Raw genomic sequence first — 21,434 nt, 5'->3', positions numbered from 1 at the left:
TTGTCTTTTAAGGCAGAAGTACAAGAAAATATTGTGACTCGAAAACAGGGTGGGTAAACTCAAAATCTTTCCTATGCAAAATATTTTGTGTCCTACTCTAGTTTTGTTTTGTTTTTGTGTCTTCTTTGAACGACACGCCTCCATATGGAGAAATTATCACTACTTTCTGCAGCGCAGGGATTAGTGGGACAAAACTACATACATTATACTTTATCGGGATGTTACGTAACTTTAGGTCACATGAGGGCGCTCTTTCACACAGCACAGTGACTGCTCGCTGAAGGAGTTGAGACCATAGAGCTCTATTATATAGCGATATGTAAATACAGCTCTATGGTTGAGACTGAACCAATTATTGTACTGCTTATCGCATAAAAGGGTGACGGAGATGTATTACACTCGCGCAGTGTGTCCCCAACGTCTGGCCGATTTGATCTCGCTTCAGCGTGCATTTCACGCACGTCATGTTTTTAACGACGAGTTTATTGCGGTAAGGCAAAACATTTGATGTTTGTCGTCAGGAGCACCGCTGCGAACTTTCCTGCTGCTATACCAGCATGGACGGATTCAATTTCACGGATCCCGTCCCAGTCGTCTGCGTAAACCTTGACGGGATGACAAGAACCATTGTTATAATTGCCATGGCAAGAAGCAGTGATCTTTTCGAACGTCACGTAAGGAAATTTGTTGCATCGAGCCAGTTGACATGGCTCTGCTAAGTTGTCATTTGCATCAGACGTAAGCGAGGCAGCGCTCATGATTTACGGTGCATAATATATATGCGAATGTAATATTCCACTGTGCTATGAATGAGACTCTGACATCGCGTTATAATGAAAGATAGTTTTTCATGAGATTTGGATAATTTAGGGCAAATCGTTGAGGAAGCTTCTTGAAACTAGTGCTGCCGGGAAAATGTTGAGTTTGGGTTTTGATTCATTCTACTTCTCAAATAAAGAAATAAAGAAAAAAAGTGATTGGACGACAACAAGAACGAAATTTCCCTCCGGACTGAAAACCTTAAATCAAATTATAAGAAGAAATATGCTTACTTGTTGTTTTGTTTCTTTACTCCTGACTGTTTCTATGGCAACTTGATACTACAGATAAAATATCGACAACGAGAACAAAACCTTCGTTCACGACAGCAGATAGAGATTAACGTACTATATTTTGCCAACCTATAGAAGTCACAATGATATTAATGACATAGAGATAGTTACTTGTTTTGTTTGTTTCAAAATGATTGCAGTCCAGCTTCGCAGTGTGATAGAGAATCCAGCAACCGTGCTACTGCCTCAGAAATGGTTGAACATCTTTAAAAGAAACTGTTTTAACCCGGTATCTTTAATTCATGGCGAAAGTGGTGCACTCGTTTTCATGCTATAACAGATCTATAATTACAATTGTATCTCTTCCCACCTCCCTGGTTGACCACCGTACAGAAGTCTTCACACGTACTGGTGATATTTCGCGAAAATGTGGTCTGGGAGTACTCGATGTCGCGTAAGAATATCAAACTTATAGTTCTGCTGCTACCTAGTATTTTGAAGTACGTGGTGTTGTAAGTAAAACCAGGCGCGATCTCTGTCGGGGCATCCGACGACCACACGGCCCAGCGTCATCTTGCGGTTTTCGCTTGGACTAAAGAGCGCCATCTAGCGGCGACACCTACCTCGTCACAGAGCTGATAGTTTGGTTTTTCTGCGTTTCATGCTTCATGCAAGTACGTGAGTGAATCTACTGCATGCTCCTTGTCCTTTAGAATTGTGGAAACCACAGTAACAATAACATTTGTCTCAGTCAACCTGGCAGACGACACGCTACATGAAAACGAACACTGATTTGCATTGATCTTTCTTGTTGAAAGGAACACTTTTGTTCGGCAGTGACATTGCAGTTGTACTTTGTAGTACACTGTACAATCCTGTGTACGTCAGTAACATTGAAGTTCACATGAGCGAGGATACACGTGATATGGGTAACGCGTGCACTCTTCTCAGAAAGCTATTATTTTAGAACATCTTTGCGGATAAAACGCTTCATAAACTTTAATTGGAAGAATTAAGTTTTCTGCGGGTACAACAAAACCTAGTAGTCGGTAAACAGAGTACGGCATGTTGAGTGATGATAAAAAGGTACACTCAGTAGGCCTACTTAATGACGAATACGGCGTTTGTCAAACACCGCCCTGAAGTGGATTTCCAAACTAATTTCATATTAGCATTACTGAATAGAATAAGATTATGCGTCTTTATGTTGTGATTGTGTCATTAGTTCACGTTCGTTAGTGTTATTGTCATTATTCCACTTCTGTTAGTGAATTACTTTAACAGAACTGAAATAATGACAATTGCGTTCAATCCAGTATGGTTTCGCTGTGAGAAGGTGCTCCATTTTGTACATTAGTTGTCTTTAAAGTGACTAGATTGAGCCATTGTCTGAGAAACGTGAAAAATGAGAGCTACGCTTGAGCCAATCCTCAGACCTGGGATGAAAATCAAAATGATCCACTGAATCATGAAAACATCTCAGTAGTGACGCTGCTTTGGGTACTGAGAGACAAATGAATAATTATAGTTACATAATCTCCATCAAGACCTTTCGTGAGACGATTACAGTACAACTGCACCCTATATTATCAAAGTTAGCTTCGATATGAAGAAAAAAAGAGTGTAAAATCAGACGGAAATCGTGGTGGACGTTTCATCAGAACTGAATATATAAAAAAAAGTTAATATATTAATTTCCCATTATTATCACCGAAAATTGATTCTGTTGGTCGCAATGACACACACACACAAACTAGACGTCGCCATCTCATCAAGTTTGCGGATGTGCTTGCTCCTAGCATCAGAATGTCTTGAAAACAAGTGGGACTTTGAACTACTTTGCTGTAGGGGTGTGGTTGCTCCCCATTATACTATCATTTCACTATTTTGCTATACTTTCAGAGTCGGGCGTATACTGCTTCCACGCCGTTGCAATTCCTTTGTGTTGGTCACTGTCCTTTGCAAGCAGGATGCGCAAGCGCAGGATATTCTCTGGCAAAGATTAAATTCGTCACACTATTCTTTTTAAAAGTTTGCAAATTGTTTTGGGTTGACAAAGTCCTTGACTCATCAAGATGGCGCGTTTAGCCAATGCTATTGTCATGGAGCGTGACTCAAGAAACAATGGACATCTTTAAACGGCCAACACTTAAGGCTTTTTAGTAAGTCTAGGTCAAAACAATCACGTAAAATCCAAGGACTTAACATTCGATGAAGGTTGATGAGACTTCGTGGAAGATCTCTCTTTTGTGATAGACTGATTGGACGGAACCCGAAAAGCAACTTAATCTTCTCGCTGTATACAAGGTTCATGGTGTATTATGTTGTGGAGTTAACACTTCCCATAATCAATGTAGTAGAAAAAGCACTACAGCAACTATCGTATCATTCTAACAGTATACCATGCATTGATAGGTCTTCACGTTTCCACTTAGCTATACCTTCATCTCCCAGTGAGTGGTCTTTTCGTATAGTTCATTCGTGATTATCAATATAGCAATTCTCTATGGTAAGCCAAAATGTGACAATGATTTCACATCATTTTATCAATAGAGACATCACCACGTCTTTGTAATCATATGATACTGTATGTATACTTAACATCGTAATCTTCTGAACGTTGAGATTTTTTATCTGATCTTGTCCGAAAATGACACCTGGAATGGAAGTGGGTGTATACCTTCAGTTTAAACAAATTAAGTTTGGGTTCAATGGCAAAGCGTGAATACATTCCTTTTGTCCTCCCTATATACTGGCTTTGTTAAAATAACTTAATAGATCTATCTTTATGTTTCGGAATATGGGGTGTTTGTCACAATATCTTTGCAGCGAAGCAACAAAATCTTGTAATATTCTCATAATGAAAATCACACACACACACACATACTACACCACACACATACACACATACAGAAAGCGAGAGAGAAAGAGAAGGTGGGAAGTAAAAAGGGATACTGAAAAAAGCTCTGTAACAAAATTTCCTCTCTACTTGGTTGCAGTCACTGTGTACATCAAAGTCGCTTGGGTCCACGGGATGTTTACATCTTACACTCGTCTAGCCCAGAGGAAAGGTGTCAGCCACCATCGGTTGTCATAGCAACATGCTGCGATGAGTCAGGGCAAACATACAGGAGGACCTTTCAAGACGACGTTTTCGAGGGAAAGTCTTTTATCATTGCCGTGGGGGGGGGGGGGAGGAAGAGGGTGTTTTGCGTCAAAGAGAAGAAGTCACCATGGCTGATATTTTCATGATGAGGATGACGATGATGATGACGATGATGATGATGATGCTACTGCTGCAGCTGCTGCTGCTGCTGATGATGATCGAAGAAGAATCGCGCACGTGATAAATTTTGGACCCTGGGACTCACTGGAAACGTTTGATATTATCTTTCTCACCCTCCCCCATCTTTCACTCTTTTTTATTACGAGGAGATATTGTAGTTTTACTGAACAGGCACGCTTTCAACAGATCGCGTGTACATGTACGCAGCCCTGGATCGCAAGGATGACAATGGTGACAGACATACCAGCAATGTTGGGGAAAATCCACCCCCCCCCCCTCCGTTAAGTACTTCGACATCTATAAAATTGAACAACAGGACAGTAAAAATAAGTTTTAAGGGTTTAATATGATGGTAGTTGCCATACCGATCGGACAAGGACGCATGGAACTGAATAAAAACAAAATGGGAGAGAATGGATGTATCACGTGATGATGCAACAGAAATTGAACGAAATGGTGACACCATGGTCTATGGTGTCACGAGGTATAGGACACAATACTGAAAACAAACAGGGCAACCCATGGGGGCACAGTCACAATTATACGGTTTTGTCGGCAGACAAGTGCCTGCCGTTACATTTCAATGGGCAGAATGTGTGAGAGCCACGAGTGGACGTACAAAATGGAACCAGTCAGGAATCCCCGCCATTTTATTCTGGTTCTTCCTTTCTTTCTTTCTTTTTTGAGGGGGTCGAGATTTTACACACCACTGGACCGTCGCAGGCATTTTAATCCTCGCGCGAAGATGAGTCGGTTGCCCGCCATGTTGCTAGTACAAACATGTCAATAGCCTGCCTACCCACTGGGCACAGACCTGCATTTTATATTTAGCGCCGTAATTTCAATGTCTGTTGCTTCGCCCTGAAATTCGATCATACTCATTAGTCCATGAATGCAGGAACCAAGTTCTGTGTTAGATCGATGACGTTGGCTATATTTTATAGAACGAACAGTAATCTGCTTATCTGTTCTGTTTTGTTGGTGTTTTGTTTTATGTTCACACTATTTTACCCCACGGTTATCACCCTTACTGAGTTAAAGGGGGTGGGCGAGGGTTCAGGCCAGATAGAAATAATGTTATTCTGAAAAAAGAGTAAAATTCTACAAGCACAACAGTGAAAGTTTGATCACAAAAGCTGGGAAAGCTACATAATTATGAGGTTTAGCTGATTTTTGCAAAACAGTTTTCAAGCAGATCATATGAATGATATGAAAGGCCGGATGATGTCATAGCATTACAATTTTCGTTTGGAGAAAGGCAACTTATTGGGCATCGCAACAAAGTGAAAATGTTCATAATGATAAATTTACAGAAATTGGAGGTGCAAGATTTGTTGTGCTCGCTGGCGCCAGCGTGAAACTGTACGTGTACCGTCACAGGGTTTAGCTTTAAAATCACTATAGCTCTTATAGATAGTGGTGTGTAGGCGTGAATATACATAAACTTCGGAAAAACAAGCCAAAATCATTAGCCCTCTTCAATGACCAGCAGACCCTAAGATCAACACCCCGTGGAGGATAGTGACCACTGGACATACAGAGAGAAGTGGACAATGGAAGTAAGCGCCTCTTGACTCAAGATGGACGGTCCATCGATGACCCCATACCACCACGCCCATGAGAGCAATGACCCAAACGTCAATTTTGAAGGTCGACGGGAAAAAGCGAAAAGTATTGTACATCTTGACCATGACAGCTAGTGCAATGCTAAGCCGCAATAAGAATTTTTGAGGAGTTACCGTAACAAACCCATGCACATTGACTGAAAGAATTTAACTGAAAATATGGAAATCATACGGTAACATTATCCAGACATGCTGAACATATCAAGGCAAATAATTTTCTACACGAGAACTGCTGTTGTAGTTGGGGAAGTGGGGAGCGTTGTCCACAAGACATAAGACTGCTATAGTCGATAGTATTTTATCTACAGTAATCGTTACAATAGCGTAATGGCTTCAAACATGACTGTATTTACTATAAAAACTACCAACATTATACTACACTATGCTACACTATACTACTACCACTATTACTTCTACTATGTTCATAAGAAATGTTCAGTAAAAGTTTTTTTTTTCTTTTAACCACTTGTGCTTTGTGTGCCAACTGGTACATAGAACACCATACCATTATACACACTGTCCAACGTCCCTGGCACAGAAATGGTTAAATGGTACAGTATTGGTGGAGATGAGAAATGGGCTTTTAACTTTTTGCGAGATACCAAGAAAACACTTATGATATAGTACAGAGCATACCATTTTAAAAGGAATTCAAAGTTTATTTGATGAAAATCGGGTTTGGAATGACTGAAACATCCAAAAACAAAGTAAAACAAAGCGATTGTAATAAAGTGAGGGTGGTGGGGTTCTGAGCAAGCATTGACCCATGAAAGGGTCCTGTGGTTCTTCCTAGTATATTACCCCAGCACTGGGAGTTATCCTAAATCAAGAGGGTCGTGATTGAACATCTTTTCCACGGATTTATAAACAGAGCCATGACACGAACTTGGGTTCTCCTATTTAAAGAATCTACAGCCGTAATCACGATACCACGAGTTCTACTGTCCCTTTTTTTTTTCTACAATAGAGTGTCTGACGTAAGCAAGGCGTTGGTCGCTAAGCCGGATTTCACATAGCCCTTAAAATGGCAAAACATGAAGTTGGATTTGCCCTTGCTGAAAAGGTTGCGACCGTTCCAGCCACTGGACCTCAACTGAATGTTATCCTCTGTAATCGCGTTCATCGATCGATAAGGCCATCATGACCCATGATATGGTCCTCATGGTCAGTTTTACGGCGACCCTTAGGCGTGTCAATGAACTTTGCTGTCCGGCGATCATTTGCCGCTAATGAACGAGGACGCTCCCTTGCTAATCAGCGCTCACGCCATGCCCCCCTGCCACGGCTGTATGGATTGATCGGATTTGCTAGGCTTTTAAGCTGCTACGGACTCCGGTGTCCATTGTGACGGGATGCTGTTGGCACTTGATTTGATGCGGACGTTTATGAGCTGTCTTTGATGTCCTTATTACGGGGACTTGACGGTTCTCGGCGCAAGAAGAATGTCGTAACTCGTGCGAAGCGGCAGAAAGATCCATCCTCCCTGTGTTCGTACGTCACAACTTTTAACTAAAGCACAGCGTCGTTATACAGCTTCTAATCAAAACTATGTATGTCAGAAAAATATGGGACTGTTGCGTGTTCTCTTGTAAATATTGCTTCATTGTTGGATGAATTTTATATATAAATGAGCGTAGAAAAAAAAAGTCATAGTCAAACTACATTATCGGTGATTATAGATTATGGTTTATTAACAAGCACATATGTATTCAGAATCATGAGAAGCTGCAATGATCTCTAAGCTTGCTCTTCATATTGATGAGTCCTGTCTCTATCTGTGTGTTCCACAAAATCTGTCGATTACTTGTGTCCTCAAGATGCTTGGCCCAAGACACTATAGAGATCCTTTCATTTATCAATTTGTTGGGTAATAACCATGCTAAAACCAGACGAGGGGAACAATCCGTTACCGTGGTAACGAATCCGAGAGTTTGTATATGCAGCGATGATCTACTCAAGATGAGAACTTACTCGTATCTGTGTGTTTCCCATCAAATATGTCAGGTACGGAAACCCTCTGAAATTATGACAATCAAGTCAGGGTGCTTGAATTCAGAGTGAAAGTCAACACACCACAGCCACACACACACACAAACGCTCGCACACACACACACACACACACACACACACACACATTCACACAATTTCAAATGTCTGCAGTAATATTCGGTTACACACCTACATCGCAAGATGATCTCGCACGAACATTTACGAAGTGTATTTTTATTTCGAATCTTTAATGCCAAGTTGCATAGGAATTCACATTTGTGAACTTTGCTTCAAGTCAGTATACTACAGTATAATTATGTCTTAAACGGATGCCACTTCGGAAAATGGTGTAAACAGAGCAGTCGTATAAATCTTGGACTCATTCGGTTTTATCCTAATTAGATTCTCTATTGCGAAATTCATGCTACCACCCCACCTGGTATGGACTGGTATGGGATGTAGTAGCATGAGTTTCACTACCATTCGTTTTATGTCAGCGAACGATCTACCAAATTCCAACAAAATATTGATCAGCTCGGGTTTACAGAGATCGAGGAAATCGGTGTAACACGTTGTAATCCTGCCCGACGATTAAGTTACATCTTTGCAGTATTGTACAGAGAGTTACAATCGGGTATTTTGTGCCCGATTAACTGGTTGTAAGCCAGCATAACATCCTAGTAACTCGAAGACGACAAAATGTAAATAAGTTTTATTAGCTATTAGGCTAAGTTACAAACAACAAGCTGCCAGTGTTGCGACAGAACGAGGAATTCGAGACAATGATAATGTAAATAAAGGAACTTTTATTTCACCAGCGCGAGACTGAAAGGAAAAACAATGAATGGAAGTCCTCGCGGGGTGCAATGGATACTCTTTGAAAGTAAACAACAAAGAAAAGAATACAGATCCCAGCGGGGCAGACGATCGATACTATCGCTTTCCTCTACAAGAAAGGGAGAAGAATCCATTCCGAAAAGTACGTTTCACTTGACCGGCTAAAACTAACACCGTAGGCTCCGATACCAAGCCACATTACAGATTAGATTACCTGGGGGCATTTCGAAAGAGATTCTGATTCGTTCGACAATGGCTGAGGTATTGTATTCAGTGTCATTGTTGGGACCTACATTCCTGTAATCGACACATTGAATGTAGATTCTACCAGTTACTTGTCCGGAAGGCCAATAAACGTGTCCCTTGCTGGAGGGAACATTCTCTGGAATATGTGAAGGTAATGGTCACTCCACTTTGGGGGTACATGTATTGTTCACGAACGTCAACTCAATCTGAAGCTGTGCATTGTGTGCTTATGTCCCACCCTTGGATTTAAGGCTTATGCGTTAAGTTGGATGTCTCGGGAGAGGGGGGGGGGGGGGTAGCAGGACACTGTTGATATTTACATTTCCCACTCTCATTGGGTCAAATGCATGTCTTTAATTGGGACATAAATGTCCCGCATACATGCATAATCCATTGATATATGAGAATCAAGACCGGCGGCCGGGATGATGGTACGAGCGAACAAGCGCGGGGTCTCCGAACGAGACTAAGCTTTCGTTTGCAGATCGTTAACTCGTTCGTTATTTCGTAATCGCTTGATCGCGAGGTATGTAGCGGGGGTAATAGCCCAGAAATGGAACATAATTGAGCTTGTTAACCGTGTACTCAGCGATGTCACTCGCGGTGGAAAATACAAGGACGCCATCGCAAAAGAAAAGAAAATGACAATGGAATAGTCACTACAAAGCTAAGAAGCAAGAAAACACACACACACACACACACACACACACACACACACACAACTTATATAGTGCGGTGGAATTTGTACACCCTCTCTATATACACACAGAACAACTTTCAGACGGTAAATATTTGATCTGTTCCGGGCCCGGCAGACGAGAGTGGAAAGCTTAATTTATTGCCCGTTTTTCAAATATGACGCCCGCGCGGGTTGTTGAAATACGTACCCCCCAAATTAGCTACGCCGTTCCGACGAAACAATACAGAGTGGTTTGCACACAGCGAAGAACATCCATCACAGGGAGACGAAAAGTGCAACGGAACCTTCTTTTCGACTACAAACTAAACAGGACTCGCACATCGAGTGAATGTATTAACCTTTCGGATACTCGACTGCAACTCTTTCTGCATGGAACAACGTATTAACATAAAGCGTTTACGCTTCCAACATGAACATGACTTGTGTGAAAATAACGAAAGAGTCGTACTACACATAAATCATATAAAACACAATTATAACAACCGTGTATTCATTGCACTACGACACAATGGTTTTATTATTCACGAAGAAATGCAATCACATTTCGGTATACATAAAAAAAAAATATTACGAAATTGAAAATGTAAGTTATATATCATTCTAAAGCTATATCCTATAACACAGGTCAAACGTCTCCACATCACTTCGTTTTAAATTAAACATTTTGTTCAATGTTAGCTGCTCCCAAAATTTGGCAGGGTCAAGTCGTTCTGTGAAAAATTCACACACACACACACACACACACACACACATACATACACACACAAATATATACAGCTCGCTTATTCGTTTATGTATGTCACACTATTCTAGAATTAAAGACGTCTTTTCAGTAGAATTGGTGTTTGTTATCACATTCTATGTTAAGTGTGTAGTATTTCTTCCACACGACACATACACAAAGTTTCGAAGTTATAACAGGAAATGTCCGTTTTCCTCAGGGATCAATTTTCATGCTCGTAGTAATTTTAAAATAACAAGTCTTTGCTGACGCACACAGTGTTACTTTTACGCAGTCAATTAAAAAAATGATAAAAGACATATCCGAACCATATTCCAGTACGCTTATTTCTTTTTCGTTTGGAGGGAACACAAAACAGTTAACTTTTTGATTCACTTCACATTTACTCTCCATGAAGAAGAAGAAGAAGAAGGATGATGAGGAGGAGAAGAAGAATAGGGAGGAGGAAGAGGAGGAGGAGGAGGAAAAGAAGAAGAAGTCGATATTAACCCACAGAGGGTAAAACTGGACACAGACAATTCATCCCAGGAGATAGTGTTCATCCGAATACCATGCTCGAGCAGCAAGAATAAACGTATGCGCAGTGTGGAGTTACCGTATGTGTACACTCGCTCGCTCGCCAGCCAGCCCACCCATCCGAAATGTCATAAGGTTGCCCGGTGGCAGAATTCTGATATCGCCATGGAAACGGGCAAAGATTAATGCACGTGATGCATAAGACATCGCATTGATAGTTCGCTAGAAGGCACTTAATGATGACAAATTACAGGGGGGGGGGGGGGAATAACGCCAATTCTCAAGTGTCCATTCCACATGATATTTTGAAACTCGTTATAATATCTGACAAAACTGTAAAGTGTTAATGTTTTCAAATGGAAATACTATTGACAAAAAAAAAGTGTTCCATCATGATTATGGATGACATTTTGATATCATCAAAGACGGTTGATTTTTTATATCATTAAACACGGTTGATGAAACACCTTTTCAATCCCTGTAATCTGAAATTATAAGGGGACAAGAAACGGCATACTGAATACACGTACATCTGCTGCTGATAAATCGTTAATCAATGAGGTATCTCGCATTGCAATCTATTATATTTTACATTGCAGTCAACCTAACCCTTTACTTACATAAACCGGATATGTCAGGAATGAATAAATGTGGGTTATAGGTGTGATTGTGAAAAATGTCACGTTAAAAAAAAACAAAAAAAAAAAAAACTCTTTGTATACGGACAGCTCGTCCTAGCGTAAAGATAAAACAGAACAAACAAACATACTCATGTGCAGTTTATAAGTGCAGGGACATAAAACTATATTGTACATTGCATGTGTATGAATCCTTAGTGTTTCACATTTCATTACTGTAAAACAACTCCGAGCATTATTTCACGTTACGCTTGTTGCTTTGCATCTGGGAACATCGGGAGGTATATACGAATGTTCCTTCAAACAGCAGAAGATCGTCCCAGTGTACAATGCGTTGACAAGTGTGCGCAATAGACCAAATTGACCACATCATTGAATGATTATAATGCATACATGTACGAGAATTCGATTTTCGCCACTTGGAGCCTAAATTCGAGAGCCGTACGTCGCTAGCAATTCGATATGTTGGGAATAACGGGCAGCCGCTCATGCGAGAATTCAGACAGAAAATGAAGAATAAGACAAAAAAAAAAAAAAAATCACGAAGAAGCCCCAAATGTGGGAATCGAAAGACAGTTACACTTTTCAGACATTTGAGTCACGTCTGCCTGCACTTAGTATGACATACAACTGTATTAATAAATGGATATATAACGTAATACCAGTGGCGGATCCAGAGGGATCCCCCTCTTAATTTTTTGTTTAAACAGAAGAAAGAAAAAGAGAAAAAATTGGGGGGGGGGGGGGAGTGCGCCCTCCTTTAATTTTGTAAAGGCGCCTCCCCTTTACGGAATTCCTGGATCCGCCCCTGTAATACATAACTATGGGGAGGTACAAGGGGCCTATACAAAACATCTACATGATAAGAACTAGTCTACTACAATAGGTAATATTATGAGGATCAATTTATAGAACTCTTGGAAAATCAGCACAGTATGGGCAACATACTGTATATGTAATTATACATTGGACAGCACCTACTCTCTTTAGCAATAATTTTCTCCTTTTTGGGGGGCTGTGTGTTTTCCCTTTATGTGCTTAAAGGACAAGTTCACCTTCATATACATGTGGATTGAGTGAATGCAACAATATTACAGTAGTAGAACACATCAGTGAAAATTTGGGGAAAATCGGACAATCCGTTCAAAAGTTATGAATTTTTTAAGTATCTGCGCAGTCACTGCTGGATGAGAAGACTACTACAGTGCATGATGTCACATGACTGTGTACAACGATATAAGGAAAATAAAAAGAGAATTTCACAAAACTTTATTTTTAGAATAAAGTGCACATTTCTTTGAGTTGTAACTGACATATGTGAAGGGTAATATTACTCCCCCTGCCTTCTGTAAGAGAGAAGACGAGTATTCTTTTGTTATGCGAGAAAAGTGAGAATATGTTGATTTTTCTTTATTCTTTCTTTGAGACGTTGTACTCATGTGACATCACAAGCTAATAGTCTTCTCATCCAGCCGTGACTGAGCAGAAACTTCAAGAATTCATAACTTTTGAACGGATTGTCCGATTTTCCTCAAACTTTCACCGATGTGTTCTACTAATATTGCTTGATTCACTCAACCAACATGTCTAAGTAGGTGAACTTGTCCTTTAAATTTTGTGTCCCATGAAGTGACACAGAATCCGAGTCACCTTTACATCATGGGAAGAAAAATAAACCAAAAAATATGACAGAAAGAGAGAATGAAAAAAGAAGGAAACACATCAATACCCCATTAAATAAGTTTACAATGTACGCCTCGTCAACCATTACCTCCCTCGGCAGTTACCTTGTATTATGACTGTGATGACCCATACGTCAAATATTGGGGCCAAAATATGCACGTTTGGCGTGAGAATGTGGTCATCCTCTGCTAAATATTTTCACCACAACGGAACGAATTTACCCACGACAATCTCCACGTAGAATCCTTTGTAAATTTAATGATCCTCATGCATGTCGAATGTATTTGTTTAAAAAAAATCAAACGTGCATGTGCCCACAATTTGTTCACACTGTATATGTACAATTCGTCCGAACGTAACGCTTTTTTTTTCCATTTTATGCAATCCGTTTTATATTGTCAGGCAATTAAAAAGTAAATCTAGACGAACATAGCTGAAGAGGAACAGAAGGCAGAACGCATTATGATACGGTTGTTGGTAGACCATGGAGTGACAACGATGAATACAGGGACGACGCCGGCACGCTTGGCTACCCTAGAGATAATTTTATCGGTCGTTGATCTAACTTTGAACTTCAGTTGATTATATTTTCCTATAATCTGAGCCAGTAACGATCTAATGTATATTTCATGGCATAAATTGACAATATCGTCCATATTTCTGTCACGAAAGTGTCTAGAAATGTGTTGTGGTAAAAATTAATCAAGATGATATACATCGCCAATAATTCACTTTCTGATGTACTAATCCAGTCACCTAGCACTTATTTACACCTGCAGTTCGGTCGATTCTGATTAGTCCCCTTGATCACCTTTAACTACATAAACCTTTGCTCATAATCCTGTTTTACATCAATATCAACCTCTTTTCGTCCACCGGATACCGTGCTATACGGAGGAAGACCGATTTGGCTAAATGATAATCATAACTCATCCGCCAAGCGGCCGGCCGGAGGGGACAGCTGGTCCATAATTTGCTTCCCTTTCACCATCCCAGACAATGACCTAATAACAGCAGTGCAGTTAATTGAAAGGGCGATAAATTTTGATATTGCCCCCGGGGAAGCGAGACAACAATATTTGTGAATAAATGATATCGTGTTCTATCACTTTGTAAACACGCAGTACTCCAAAACTTAAAGATCATCTTGCCCAGCGTATACTTCTATATCAGGCTCTCTTCCCTGGTTATACTAGATCGTTTTTTATTTTTTTTAATATTTTTTATGCACACTATGTAAACGATCATGCATTCAAAAGATTCGAATCCCCCCCCCCCATACACGCGCATACGTCATAATCGGCGTAATTCTGAAAACTTCTGTTGCGGGTTGTAGAAGGAGCAAACGTATATCTATGCTGGGATTTGTCCCTGTATTTTGTTTTCACTTGTATTTTTTCCTAACCTTTATCAAATGTTTCACCATTTCCATCATTTTTGAGACAGTTGTGTTTGTCAACCCTTCAAGAGAAATTACAGCAAATTGATAAAAACACCATTCGGCGCATCAATGGTAAACGAATAGCAGTTTTTAAGCTCCTGTAGTGATTAACTCCGGTGGAGTCCATGTTAAACATTAGATCATTCTGTGGAACAAACACTACAAACTTTACATCGTGTATTTGACTCGTCTGGGTCTGTTAAAGTACATGTAGCTGGCTAGCCAGCAACATGTGATAAGAATGCATCGTAACGCATCGACTTTGGTCCATTCCACCAACCATTCAATCGGGGGTATACAATGACAAGCGCCGTGTACGGCTGGCTGCGTCTCAATCACAGATGCAACACTAGCAATGCTTGCTTTCAGACTCAAACCCACAAGCCATCAACGCTTTCATACCACAACAAATTCTGGCTTTGAAAAGTCCTTTTCTCATTCACGCCCGAAAAGCCGATTCTGCATGTTCCACATTGTGTGAGTTAAACACTGCCAGCACGCTTGTATTCGGGTTTTTGAACTTGTCTCTCGCTGTGCTGTACGCAGGGGAGCGAATCGGCACACATCTATACACAGCAGTGACTTTTGACCCGTTGCGACCACCCTAAATTCTTCAATCTAATTTTCGTCCCCCTGTTCTCCGAAAGGCAGTGATTGATGTTCATATCAGCCCCAACAAAATATTCATTAACCATGGTCCACACGTTTAGCAAACTATTGGACGACAAAATAAAGACCTTCTGCAGCTATATCGATCGACGATGGTGAATTCCAACTCGTGAGATCGATAGAAGAACGCCAAGCCAAACTGGGTCAAGATTATAATAGTACAGCATGCGGGGAATATCCAGGAGCGCTCCCGCCCGGAGCGAGATGGTGATATCATAACCGAAAATTATGACGTCCCATGACGACACAAACAAATCGAAGTCTCCGGTATCAATTTGCCTGGGGGATATTTACAATAAGCCTTCCCGAGAAAGAAAGCATGATATCATACTCAGATCCCTATCCCTCCAACATCACCCCTCGAAAAAATATTACATCTAGTCAATGCTTAGATTTGGGGATGTAAACATAATTATTATATCTTTTCATCTTTCCCGAAATTTGCAGTTGTTTAGTACTATAGTGTATATAGTGTATGCTCTCTCACACACAAGACGGATGTTGCGTTTGGTGTAAGATTTGCGACCTTCTCGTAAAGTTGTACATCCCCTCTGAAAATTTACCATCCACCCCTTGTTGTACAAGACTATTTTTTTTTTACTTTGTCGTGTTTACCTCGCTTCGTGTGACAGCGGATTGACAACCTTATTCTTTCCAGACTAAAGATGTAGTTTTGGACGAACCATTACAAAATCATTGACCAATCAATTGTTGTGATCTGTAACATTGGTCGTTAACTTAATCCACACAGATTTCAAGGTATGATGTAAATGAGGCTAAAGGAGTAAAACAACATCGTTTGTTCAACAGCGGGGAGGACGTCGTAGACATCACGACTAGTATCTAGACATTCGACCATGATTAACCACATCACGCATCCATACGTAAAACAGTGCCCAATGCGGGGTAATTCATTAGCGATTCAGTTCTAGCAGGAAGGTCTCACCTCCCTGGTTCTAGAGCTGCAGCAACGGTCTAACATGCATGGACGCTGCGCCTCCTCACATAATGTTCCATGACAACATGTATTTCATTCAATTAAATTCAATTCAATTTATTGATTACATAAAAGCAATACAGCCAGTATTTTGTACAATAGTCAAATGTCGAGAAAACCACGAAAAAAAACACACCAAAAAACAAAAACAAAACAGTGGCTTGAAGATGGTGATTTCCTTCATGTATGCTATATCATTAATATCTGATAAGAAAATCTGCTCTGGTAGCAGTTTCAAATAGACCAACTACAACTGAGACAAGCAATATTCTGGAAAGCTGACAGATCACCGTTCTGGTATGCTGAGTGGCAATAATTTTGGTGAGCTTTCACATAAAAATCTTGCTTGCAGTTGACGAGGTTCGTGTGACATCCGTTAACGTAATCTACAATGGCATTAAGAACTTTCTTTCGGCAGCTTGATACATACATGCATACATACATGTAGATGCGCGAAATTGCAAAGTATTTCCTTACCATAGAAGGAATTGAATGAAAGGGAGAGGGAACAGCTAGGGGAAAAGAGGAAACCAACCTGCTGTCTGGTCTTCTCGGGCTTCTCGCCCCTGTATCTCCCAACCACATCTGCGTTGGGGGAATGCATGATTATCGGCTGGCTGGTGTCCTTCATAGTGCGCCTCTGCCGCCGAAGCTCCCCGGTACAGCGACCGCTTCAGTAGCCCTCCTCTCCTCGTCTTCACGGAGAAGACTCCGCGTGGAAGAAGTAAACTCCTAAAAAATCAGAACAAGGTTGTATTTGTGTCGGATTCCGAAGAAAAGTGGAAGTGGAATACCGAAAATCCTTGAAAAGTGTTTATTCCCGACGTCATCTGACCCTCATGTTAGGTTTCAGCGGAAATCCAGAAGATGTGAGATCCTTGACGCACAGTTGGTTGAGAGCGGTGGCGTCCGCATCAAAAAAAAAAAAAAAGGAAAGATCTGTTTCACCCTCTCTTCTCAGTGGTGGATCGTTCTCATCTTCTTTGAATATTCTTATCCCTGTATCATCCCAAATTGACTCCAGTTAACCAAGAAAACACCTACCAAATGCTTTACAAATAGAACAGCCAACGTGTTAAACCTGTAAGCACTGGGCTCTGCTATCTGAGGCTGCAACCACCGGCTAAGTGTAGATAGCATTTTTCTTCGTTCTAGCGCCTCCAAGTGTGCCGTGAATGCGGCGAACCGTTCGCTGCGCGCACACAGCACACACACACGCACCACACAATAATAAAACACCATACACACATGCACAATCACACAGTGTGACTCTGCGAGAAAAAACTCACGCAAATTATCGAGCTGCATCAAAATCGCGCTCGCTCATTACTTCGACAAGGAAAGTAGTATCTCTCCTTTGTTTGTAGCTTAACAGCCGCGTGGTGACAACCATAAGCGATTTCGTGTACTGTGCCAAAAGAAACAGAAGAGAAAGAACAAGAAAGAAAGATCGCATCAAAGAAAAGTCCGGGACATTGTTTGCAGACTTACAAATTCCCTGAGCTCGGGACACGGTGCCGCAATTTTTGCGGGTTTACTCTAAGTAATCGGATATGAAAGGCTTAGCCCTACAAACGTTTTGGGAATCGGTTGCAGCAAAATCCAGCCCCGGGTCAAAGCTGGATTAAGTATGATATGGCGTTACGGAATGTTGTACAATCATACAAAGTACATTTCACCCAGGAAATGACGTAACTTGACCATCATCCATCTTCTCTCCAACGTAATATACACCGCCTGCTTGCTGTGCAATATTATTAGTTAATTGGTAAATTGGAGTAATTTTGAATAAACCAATAGATTAAAAAAGACTATTTCAGATGATACAATGTGCAAATGACATATTCGTGTGATGTTTTTAAGCCTAATTGATTATATATCAAATCCAAATTCCGGTGTTTTTTTTAACCTTTTTGTTTGTTTGTTTGTTGTTGTTTTTGATAGATAATGAACGGGATGAGGTAATATAGGTGAGGCAGTGATTTCTTCAACTATGCATGCCAAGCTATAGTAATGAAGGTTAAACAGTATTCATAGATAACATCGTTGAAAGGTTATTGCTGAGAGATAAGCAAAATGTGCCAGAGCAAAAGTGACTTACCACTCAAATGATTTCGTCACAATGTGTGACAGCCCGAATGTATAAACAAAAGGGATGTGAGATACAAGAAAAAAACTCTTAAATTGTAACCAAACGTCCCCTTCAAATATATCCATTGTAAATACCGACTTGAGCATCGTGCCAAGTTAAAAAGAAAATATTTCAGATCCTTATGGGTACAGAGTTCGAGTTGAGCCGGCTACGTACCTTCCTATAGACAAGGCGTTTAGCCCACTCTCAGAAGTTTAAGTGAATACTTACTAGGGCTATATCATAATGGCAATGCCTCTTGGGATACAGAGAAGAGATTACTGCGATTTAACTTTATAGCTCTACTCTTAACTTGAAGGTTTATTTGTTTCGAGAAATAAAGTAGTTTAAATTGTTTAAAATGAGAAGGATTTCATAGTTTCTCCTTTACAGATTATCTCGAGGAAATGATCTATTTCAAAACTTTCAATGAAGGCAATGAAATATTTGTAACTGTCAGAATTATCATTCTATGTTTTTCCAGTGATTTATATGGAAAGATGTTTATTCAGTTCACCATGTCGATGATGCCATAAAGCTTAGCAATGATTATATCAATGTGTTTTTGAGTTGTTTTTTTCTCTACGGTCATACTCGACACATGCTTGGTAGACCATGGTGACGATTTTAACATCTTTCTTTGACGAGTTTTGACGGATCATCGTTCTAATAACTCCTGAGGGTTGTGTGGGTTCGGGTTGGTCCGCACTTACTGGTGTCAGGTAGTTTCTATTCCGCTCATCCAACACGTCATAATACAAGTGACACATACCAAACATGTTACATAACACAACTAGCAACAAAAAACAACAATCAGAGGACCTCACAAAGAAATTGAACACTTCCCCGCTTCACAAAGCTACTATTGGAACATCTTGACTTTCGTACGGATTCGAGGATGGTGTCTCTGACCTTGTGTTTCTTAAAATAGAATTCCAGTGAGGAGAAAAAAAAAGATGTTAAGACATTGATGTCTTGGTGTTTCAAGACAATAACCAAAACAAAGTTTTTGGACTGATGTTTGACTTAGATGTCTTCAGGCAGAGGTAAAGTGGAGAAACAAACAAAGAATTGCAACAATCTAAGACATTCCATAAACCCCTCCTGCATAGTCTGCATCCTCACACCTTCATTAAACAGGGATAAACATACACACACACACATACACACACACACACACACACACACACACACACACACACACACACACACACACAAACACATATATATATGTGTATATATATATATATATATATATATATATATACATACATACATACATACACACAGGAATATATGCATATATACATAAAACATTCATGAAACATAAACTAACATGAATAAATACATACAAATACACACATACTCACACACACACATACACATATTCGGGTGTATTGCAGCACACTCAAATTGCTGTTATTGCTATTATCATAGATAAAAATAGATAGATAGATAGATAGATAGATAAATGAATAAATACATAACTCCAAACAAACAAACAAACAAAGCATGAAAACAGTCTGATCCTGGCGTCTTATGAGGACCTTGTTCTAATCCTTGGTGCCATGATTTTAAAATGTTCCTTATCATCTCTTTGAAAAAATATCATTTGCAGAGGGATTATAGGCTTACGTGTAAGATTTCAATATACAACCTTTCCAATTACGTTGCCCGCCTCTTTAGGGAACACGAAGGACATACTCATTTGAAGATTACGTTGCCCAATTCCCACAATCCATGTTGGAGGACTCTTTTTTTATCCGTCAGTAGTAATGATCTCAATGTTGTGTTGAGTACATCGGGGAAGCCATTTACAGATAGAGATTAAACAGCGGAGGACATGGAATGAATTGGACCCGCCAAAACGTGCGGCGCGAGGCAGGCTCCAACTTTCCTCTGAGGTGCTGTGAAGTATTGGAGAAAAGATTACCCGCAAATACGGACTTAGGCAAATCTAGCGCGATTAATTCATAGAAATGTTCCCAGTGCGGGGCGAATATTGGGACTTAAATCCGCTCCTTAGAAGATTTAAGCTCTGCACAGGTTTCCCATTTATGAAGAGAAGCAATACACAACAAGGCGCAATGTCGTGGCGTGACTCTTGTGGGTACGGATTAAATTGCGCGATATACCCGAATACAGATGTATAACCGTGGCTGGATCATGTTTACATACTGTTGTCCATGACAGCCATTCTTAACCAAGCTAGTTCTATCCGAAGAGATGCTCGTACCTGTCAGTAATCTCCTATCTATCAACTTCTCGAAAAAGAATTCCTGCGACTCTGGTAAGAATTATAAATGCACCTACTCACTTAAACGCTCAGACAGCCCTCTTATAGACAACCAACGAGTGACTGACATTCATCTGACAAGCGACAGAACGGTATTAAGCCTTTCCCAAACGTCACTGGGGTAATTTCAATACTTAGCTGAACAAAAATTGATTAGCATCATCGTTACTGTGTCAATACACAGCACTGAAATCATAACGAAGACAAATCTCGTATGTTTGGTTAATTACGGAAGGTGAAAATAAAGGCCGGGGGGGGGGGGGATGAAACGGTGGCGGGATGCATCTTCACAGAATTCGCACCAGACATGATTTCATGTCGGTAAGCAAACTGAGAAGAATTGGATGAATGACTAGATAAAATGAAGAAGCAAACCAGCCCATAAGGGATGAGGAAATGAGCAGTAGACAAAGAAAAAAGATTTAGATATAAAGTTTTGTTATTGTTGTTGTCGCTTGTTTAATCACAATAAGATTCACACTGGATTTGTCAATTATACCATCAGGCTCAGCAGACTGAGCAGACGAATATTATTTTCGTTTCGCTGGCATTGCGGGGCTGAGGGTGGATGTAATAAGAGGACATA

General features: G+C 40.3%; 1 protein-coding gene across 1 annotated transcript in view; it reads right to left on the bottom strand.

The window, feature by feature from the left end:
* LOC140241284 (uncharacterized) overlaps window positions 1–17,052 on the bottom strand; it is a 40,329-nt gene extending 23,277 nt beyond the window's left edge. The window contains exon 1 of the mRNA XM_072321033.1: window positions 16,957–17,052. Coding sequence (XP_072177134.1) covers window positions 16,957–17,052 — 96 coding nt within the window. The remainder of the gene's footprint in view (window positions 1–16,956) is intronic.
* Between the last annotated feature and the right edge of the window lie 4,382 nt (window positions 17,053–21,434).

This window comes from Diadema setosum, chromosome 17, assembly GCF_964275005.1.
Source record: "Diadema setosum chromosome 17, eeDiaSeto1, whole genome shotgun sequence".
NCBI classification, from domain to species: domain Eukaryota; kingdom Metazoa; phylum Echinodermata; class Echinoidea; order Diadematoida; family Diadematidae; genus Diadema; species Diadema setosum.
This window is presented reverse-complemented; position numbering and strand designations above follow the sequence as displayed.